Raw genomic sequence first — 8917 nt, 5'->3', positions numbered from 1 at the left:
CTCTCTACCACACACTCCCCACGCACACACACATGCCGGCCCTGCTGTTCTCTTAAAGAGATTGACGCACAAACCAACGCAAAAGTATAGACTTCAGGCCGCTTACATAGGCTACGGCGAAAGCTCTGCGTGGAGCCTCCGCAGAAGCACAAATCCCGCTTAACACGGCTAAGCAGCCCAAAGAGCTGGGCAGCCTGACTGTGGGCGGTAAAACTGAGACCAATTACTAGTGTTAAAAATCACTGGGAGAGTGCGGCTACCTCAGAATCAGTCAAAACAATGCAGCTTACTGTAGCTGGCTTATGGGTAAAACAAGGTTAAATGTAGCAGCTCTGGATGAGAGGGGAGTTGAAATACGTTGTATTTGAGTTTATGTTCTGCTTGTTCAACAGTTTGATAAATTTAATTTTAATTTTGGCTTAAAAACATTACCCATTCTAAGTTTCCACCTTGATTATTTTCAGGATTTTGCGACCCTAAATGGGAAGTTAGAAGAGGCTAGTAAACATGTCCTCCAAGACCACGGAAAGGTTAGTTAAAACGGCAACCTCCAGTGCAATCATAAAAGGGGTTACCCTTTACTTGAAGGTATCTACATAAGAGTGACATGACACTGTCATGAACGTGCCATAAACATTATAAACAAGTCATAAACGTTTATGACATAACGCTTCTTTTAGTAAGTGTCATGACAAGTTATGGTTAGGGTTCATGTGTCATGACAGTGTCATGTGTTCGTGACTGTCATGTCACTCTTATGTAGATACCTTCAAGTGAAGTGTTACCAAATCCTGATACTAGAGGCTCGAGGTAATGCCCTCTGTCCAAACCACTGGGGTATGAATTAGTGATAGCGAGATGAAGCCTCATGAAGCATTCAGACTTTCCAGCAAACAAAAGGGTTCATTTCTCGAGGCGTCATTTACTCACAATACCACCTGTTGGTCAGAGAGTGTAAAACAGGCAGATACATTACAGATAATCTGTGATACACTGAATTTTGTGCTAGTAAAGACTTAGAAATAACAATGAAGAAAAAAAAATCAATTTCCACCTAATCCATTTCTATCAAATGGATAGTGTATTTTCTTTTGGTATAATATAATCAACGTAACTGTATAATAAACGGATTTCATTGAGAGGAATGCGGTTATCAAACGTGTGTAAATCCATCATTTTGGTCATAATATAGTAATAGCGTTAGGGGTGTAAGGAAAAAATCGATACACTTGAGTATCGAGATATTTTATTTTGCAATACTGTATCGGTTTTCAAAAACACACTTGAAGTCAGACACTGTCCTGTAAACTGTCCTGTGAATCCCAGACACTGTCCCGGGACACTCCTCAGGACACTACTAACAGGACAGGACAGTTTTTGCTGCCACTGCTTCTCCCAAAACGGTACAAGCATCGATACGCGTTCACGGAAAACTTCCGGGATTTCTCGACGCATTGCTTCGAAGCCTCGGCACAGAACGTAACAGCTAGTAAGAATCCTAGAAAAGACAAATAGCTTGGTGCTGAAGTGGCCGGGAAAAAGATCTGAAGTACAGTTCTGTTACCCTTATGTACATACTCCTCAAACCGAGTACCTGTTGTTCAACTATTTAATGTTGTCCGTCTCCTCTAGGTGTGTAAGCGTATGGACGTGATCTGCCAGCGCGTCCTGAACCAGGGCTTCCTGAAGGTGGAGCGGTACCACAGTCTGTGCCAGAGGCAAGTCAAAGCCCAGCTGCCCAGGTCAGTATCACACCAGTTCAAGCAATGCACCAAAACCACACACTGCAATGACAGGGGTCTAGTGACATCACACTCATGTTTCGGGAGGGGTGTCATAAAAACAATATTAAATAAAACGCCGATACAGATAATCTGCAAACTGCCAAAAAACGGCCCGATCATCAGCCGGGGGCCGATAATCGGTCTATCCCTAATACTTACGTACTTTTACATATGTAACATTATCAATGCAGGACTTTTCCTCGTAACAGAGTATTGTTACAGTGTGGTATTAGTACTTTTAATAAAGTAAAGGATCTGAGTACTTGTTCCACCAGTGTGTTTATAATGAATTGTTTCCAGGCGAGAATCGGAGAGGAGAAACCATTCCCTGGCCCGCCACGCTGACATCCTGGCTGCCGTGGAGACGCGCCTCTCTCTGCTCAACATGACCTTCATGAAATACGTCGACTCCAACCTGTGCTGCTTCATCCCTGGAAAGGTTAGCTCCGCCAAACGCCCGGGAGCATTAGAAAGGCTTCTCTCCAGTACTAGGGGTTAGGCATGGGCCGGTATGAGATTCTGACAGTATGATAACCGGTGTTTGGCGTTTTAAGCCCCCTACGTCGTCTTCCAGGCAGAGCTGCATGGAAGGCGTTAGGGTTAGGTGCCTTGAAGTCGACGGTGGGGGCTTAAAACACCATCGAGCATGATAACCTTCAGCAAAAAAAAGATCACGCTTTCACGGTATCGCTGTATTGCAATTACAGCTATAAATGTATTATTTTGAAAAAATCTGGGTAAAATAAAAAACTTTTTTCCATTGAACACAATGTATTTTATTTTTAAACACACTGGCAGGGAGAGGGATTTCTAAACTGTACTTTCTGTTACTGACGACTCATAAAAAAACAACTCTCACAGCAGAAACGGTATGAGGGGAAATTTAAGAAGTTTTGTGACTTTTTTCAATCCGCGGTATACCTTGAAACCGGCCCATGCCTACTAGGGGTGTAACGATACCTCTATCTGGGTCGATATAGCGATTCAGTGATCCGCAATCTTATAATATGGATGCAAAGGGAAAATATAGATACAAATCGTCTGAGATTCCCCTTTATTTTAGATTCCCACTTTATATTCATTGTTTTTATTAAAGAGAATAGTTTTGTATTTCCTAAACGTTCACCACAGTTCTCTCCTAACCTGCTAGTCTTAGGCAAATGTGCTCAGTTCTACCGTTAAAAACAGAAATGTTCAATGCTATATTGATTTTTCAAAGTCTACCATCCTTGTCTCGACGTATGGAGTGAACTGTACAACGTACGGCTCAGTGAGCTTTATTACAAATGTCAGTGTGATCTTTGATGAGGTTTTCTTACGGTAGAAAGTAGGGCTTAAAAGTGGACAAATTGTGGTGTTTTCATCACAAAGACCCCAGCTTGTCAGCTCTTCTCAGAAAAAGCTGGCTGCACTTCACCGACCTGGCCGGCAGAGAGCCCATTGACCTTTCAGCCTTGTTTCAGTCATATCTGTTGTGTGTTTTCTGGTTTTCTTGATTGATTTGCTGTGTGTGTGTGTGTGTGTTTGTTTCATCAGGTGATAGATGAGATTTACCGCGTGCTGCGCTACGTGAACTCCACTCGGGCCCCACAGCGAGCTCACGAGGTTCTGCAGGAGTTGAGGGATATCTCCTCCATGGCCATGGAGTACTTTGACGAGAAGATTGTCCCCATCCTGAAGAAGAAGCTGCCGGGGGCAGACCTGTCCGGACGCCTCATCGGCTCCACACCAGGTAATGCACATGTGTTTCTCCTGGCTCATAAAGTTAGAGTTCAAAAGAGAAAGTCGCCCATAGCAGCTCTCAATAAGACAATACAGGTATGTAGTAAAACTGGCAGCTCTTGTGGTTTCAGTCACAATTTAAAAAGAGAGAAAATACTGAGAACACTGTCCAGCATCTTACAGTGAAGCCACCGACCAGCCGGAGGCTTCACTGTAAGATGCTGAATGTTTAGATAATTAGATTAAGTGTCTATTCAGCACTGGATGCTTATTTTCACATTTAAAAAATAAACAATGTTATGGCTAAAATATCTGAAAACGCGAGCTTGTACTGTGATGCATGTACACATTAGACATTGTTTCCAATACAAATAAATATGTCCAGATAATAAGATGAGTAGCTGGTTGTGGAAGTGTTTCTGCACTTTAAATTCCCATTTCAAAGTATATTAATGCTTACTTTAATGTTCCAGAAACACAGGCATCTGATGAATCATTGAACCAGTGTATGTTCTGACCATGAATGTGAAGTTTCTTTGTTTCTGAGAAATCATGTATGTTCTGTCAGTTTGGTGTCAGGTGGCTCTATATACTGTAGGGTTTACCAGTTAATTCATATATTTGAGTTAATTTCCAAACACATTATTTACAATGTTTATACAGTTAACTATTTACATATTTGTGTTTACACAGTCAGTATATGTATATTTACATGTGTAATTATTTACATCAGCAGTTATGAATCTACCTCTGGTTTTCCTCACATTTTCCTGAGTCTCAGTTCTGCTAGCGTCTGATTGGTTGGTTCAGCTACATGTGATTGAGAAAATGAGGAAGTGTTGTTTTGGAGCTGATGAAGTGTGAAGAACAGTGCTGCTCAACAAACTTATCCGTTTTCACGGATGTTTTTATGTTTAAAAAAAGGATCTTGCTCTTTAACAGAAAGGTCGACCTCCTTAGAAATCCTTTCCATAATGTTGTCAGACACTTAGAATATTAATCTGAGTCTGTCAGCGGCAAAACGAGCACTTTCGTGAAGGTAAATACAAGCTGGACAGTTGTCTCTATTAACTTACATTGTAGCTTGTTTCTCTGACTGCCGACTGCAGAGATCTCTCTTAATACTGGACCAATGTCAAAGATTGTTGTTCCCATCAGTCACTTCCAGGTTGATTAAAAACGGTAGTTACCCTTCAATCTTTTGTTCTGATGATTCACCTACAGTACCACTGTCTTGTAAGGCTGCTGTCAGCTCTTCTTTCATGCTTCTAGAGCAGTGGTTCCCAACCTGGGGTCCGGGCACCCCTCAGGGGGGCGGCAAAGATCACAGGGGGTGCGCAAGTCTTTATCTGGTTTGAGGTTGAGGTAAAAAAAAATAATATTTGCACATGTTTAAAAAATTATGATAATACACTAGAATATATAATGTATACAAAAGTCTGTATAAAAACTATATATTTTTGTTCTGGCTTAAAATTGTAGGCAGGCTACTTAGTAGGCCAGACCTCCGGGACCTCTTAACCTGGGACCCCTGCTGTCATCAGGTCAGCTGCTAGCTGCTAGCATCCTCGTTTGTCCTGCCGCCACAGCATCACTATTTTTGAAACATGGCGGAGAAACGTAAAAGTGCTGATAACTCCTCTGTATCAAAAAAGAAAGTAAGGCTCTATCTCGAGAGTTACCTCAACTTCGGTTTCGGGGGGGGGGGGCTCAGCTTTTTCTTAGACATAAGTAGGGGGGGCGCCAAAGAAAAAAGGTTGAGAACCACTGATCTAGACACGAGTCTGATTCCCAAAGTCATTTATGAACCTTAAATACCACACACGTTGATGTGAGGCTCTCTGTTTCATATCATGGTACATTAAAGACAAAACAAGACATTTGAAGATTCATACATGCATTTTATTTACTATAAATTAATTAATTGAAATAATAACTGACAGATTAATCAATACCAAAATAATTAGTTTTTAGTTGCAGTTGGGGCACATTCTTGGCATGGGTTGAGTCCCCTTGTTCCCACATTTTAACGTGCAATTAATTGTCTCAGAAATAATTGCAATTAACAATATAATTGTCTCTTTCAGTCAAATAAAAAAAAAAAAGTATTTATAATTTTCACAAATAAAACAAATAAAAACATCCTTCGGTTATAGCACCGTTATGTGATGCAGATAATGTAAGCCACGCCTCTTTATTATCATAAAACATTGTACTTAAATGAACATAAAACTGCGTGCCTGGGTAGCTCACCTGGGAGAGCGCGCCCATATATAGAGGTTTACTCCTCGACGCAGCGGCTGCAGGTTCAACTCCGACCTGCAGTCCTTTGCTGTGTGTCATTCCCCCCTCTCTCTCCCCTTCCATGTCTTCAGCTGTCCTCTGTAAATAAAAGCCTAAAATGGCCAAAACATTGTCTTAAAGGAACATAAAACTGATAATTACCATCAGTCATACCCCTTATGAGCTAATGTAGCTAATGTTAAACCCAAATAAAAGGTCTTGTCCTGCTGCATTTTTAATTTTGCTGGGATGGATCTCTTGTTTTTAGTTTATTTTGTGTAACAGTAAATCCCTGAAGCGCTGTGAACCTGTGTCCTGTTCCTCCAGTGGCCGGTCCATCCACCTCCCTGACCACCATGTCCCTGTTGGCCAAGAACACGCCGTCGCGCTCGGAGATGACCAAGGTGCAGCAGCAGGTGAAGGTGAACGGCGCGTCGATGACTGTGCTGCGCCGCGAGATGCAGGAGATCCGCGTCAAGCAGCTGGAGCAGCAGAAGCAGCTGCAGGACCAGGAGCAGAAGCTGCTGGAACAGACCCAGGTGATCGGCGAGCAGAACGCCCGCCTCGCCGAGCTGGAGCACAAGCTCCGCGAACTGATGGACAGCAGCGCCGCCGCCCTGGGCGGAGCCCGGCCCGGCGCCCCCGCCCCCTCCACATCCAGCAGCGCCGCCGCCGTGGCCACCGCGGCCGCTGCCACCGCCACGGCCAATACGGTGTTGGCCAGTGACAGCGCCGCCGCAGCGTCTCTATCCAGAGAGCCAGAGGGCGAGGGGGGGGCATCACTCAAACGCACCAGAAAGAGCTCGGAGCTCCCGCGACAGTCCAAACGGCTGCGCAGCAAGAAATGAGAGACTCAGTGTGTCCATTTAGTTGAAGTTCTGTTTTTGGTTTCGAGGTCTGACTGATCACACCTTCTCCCAAATCTCCCCCACCGCCCCCCCCCCCCCGCGTCTCTGCCCACCCCAGCAACCCCCATCAGAATCAGAACGCAGGCAGGTGGTCGGGCCTTTGCAGCGAAGACTATTTATTGAAGATTACGTTAAAATCATTGTATAGCTTTTTAACGTAGATGCTTTTCTAACAGGCTTACTTGTTTGCCAAAAAGATTTGGTAGGGCTTAACAGAAATTCCGATGGTGGGTTAATTTGGTCAACAGAAGTCACACGTCACGTAATATTAATGTAGTCCCTCCCTGTTTCTGGAATAAAATCTACCAATAGATTTCATTTCACAAACGCACACGATTAAAAGGATATCCCAGTGAAAATGCAGAGTCATGACAGTCCTTACATCACAATAACCCAAACTTATAATAATAATAAACCTACTGGAAGTTAGTAGGAAGCATTGATTTCATTCATACTTTCTTCCTAACTTTGGCTAAGTGCAATAAAAATCGGTAACCCTTTACTTGAAGGCATCTACATAAGAGTGACATGACACTGTCATGAACACGTCACTCTTATGTAGATGCCTTCAAGTAAAGGGTTACCTAAAAATCCTCTAGAAAGTAAGACGTAATTGATATTCCTTGGCAGCTTGGTTGGTCCGTCCAAACTCGCTGCTCAGTTTTTGAATCGGCATTTAAAAATAATAATAAGAAGAGATGGGATGTTAAAGAAGGAAAAAGGCAGCGTTCAGGTTGCATTAGTGTGTCACCTGTCGGGGGGGGGGTTTCCAGCAGGACAGTCCTACAGATCCTGGTGTTCATGCTTCTCTTTTACTGGATGTGCTGAAGCACAAAGAACCGACAGAACTGCTCTCCAATGGATCATACCAGTGTTTTTACACATTTCAGCCTTTTTAATACAAATAATGCACAACATTTTTTTTTATAAAGTACACCAAGCGTTGCAGAATTTTGAGTGTGTTTGTACTTTCTGGATACTAACATTGATTTCACTGCAGAAACGTGTACGTCATGACTTGCCTTGATTTTCAAACAGCCGTTTGAATTGTTTCGCTATCAAAATTAGAACTAGAGACCATGCAGTTGCACAATCATGCTTCATTTATTTTTTTAACAAACAATTTCTTGTTGAAATCATTATTCTTGAGTCTGACAAAAATGTATGAACTCAAGTTTCACTTACTAGCTTTCAGCCACAGCCTGAAGAAATAGTAGTTTGAACATTGTGGGTCAAACGTGAGTTAAGAAGGCCCACAATGTAGTTATAGGCTCTGGCAATTTAATATTTTTTTTTCCATCAAATTTTTATTTTTTTTAAGGTCCACTTCTGCTCCAGCTTTTTTTTTTTTTTTTCTTTCCAGAGCTTCCCGCTGCATCTCTCAGCCTTCAGTAGAGTTTGGTGTATTTCCGTGGCTACGAACAAACTGTTTTTGGGAGTTTCTTGAGACTGAGTCTCTTGATTTCTCCCAGCATGCACCTGCTGGACTCAGACACTCAGTTACTGTTTCCAAGTCTTAATTATTTGTAGTAAATAGGTGGAAACGGAGAAAAACACTTGTATGGTCCCTAAAAGTCAAAGTAGAAATTATGTTTAAAAAAGAATACTGTATATGTAATGGCATTTAAAGGGTCTGGTCACACATTTTCTCACCTCTTCTCCAGTGCCGTGCAGATGTTTAGTTTTTTCTTGTCCATGTTTAGAGAGGCCTAACTGCACGGATAGATGCCACCAGAGGAGAGTGAGAAAATACATCTTTGACCCTTTAAGTGTAATTTTTCTTTTTTAATGTCACACCAACTTTGAAATTGAGGTTTAAAATCATTTAGTGTAATGCCTCCTGCACACTGGCTGCGTGGACGTGAGCGTGGCATTTCTGTTGCGTGTCAGCTGCGTGGCGTTTTCTATGTCTTTACTAGTGCTGTCAAACGATTAAAATATTTAATCGCATTAATGTCATAGTTAACTCGCAATTAATCGCACATTTTTATCTATTCTAAATGTCCCTAGATTTCTTTTTGTCCCATTATTTTTTTTCTTATTTTAACGCTCTTATCAACATGGAAAAGTGGATCGGCTTGCTTTGTGCAAATGTTTTTTTATTGAAAACAACATTGGCATACTGTAGTGTTCAATTTCACGCTAACATTCTCACTTGGAGCAACTAATCTCTCACACGATGTCACGGCTTTGACGAGGGGGCGGAGAATTGGCATCAGC

General features: G+C 42.3%; 1 protein-coding gene across 1 annotated transcript in view; it reads left to right on the top strand.

Annotated features, from left to right (window-relative positions):
- Positions 1 to 7392, top strand: part of fbxo28 (F-box protein 28) — a 16665-nt gene extending 9273 nt beyond the window's left edge. Inside the window, exons 2-5 of the mRNA XM_078272997.1 lie at positions 1633 to 1742; positions 2085 to 2223; positions 3321 to 3516; positions 6117 to 7392. Of these exons, the coding sequence (XP_078129123.1) occupies positions 1633 to 1742; positions 2085 to 2223; positions 3321 to 3516; positions 6117 to 6637 (966 nt within the window). The 3' untranslated portion in view covers positions 6638 to 7392. The remainder of the gene's footprint in view (positions 1 to 1632; positions 1743 to 2084; positions 2224 to 3320; positions 3517 to 6116) is intronic.
- Positions 7393 to 8917: the final 1525 nt, after the last annotated feature.

Source organism: Sander vitreus, chromosome 17 (genome assembly GCF_031162955.1).
Source record: "Sander vitreus isolate 19-12246 chromosome 17, sanVit1, whole genome shotgun sequence".
NCBI classification, from domain to species: domain Eukaryota; kingdom Metazoa; phylum Chordata; class Actinopteri; order Perciformes; family Percidae; genus Sander; species Sander vitreus.
This window is presented reverse-complemented; position numbering and strand designations above follow the sequence as displayed.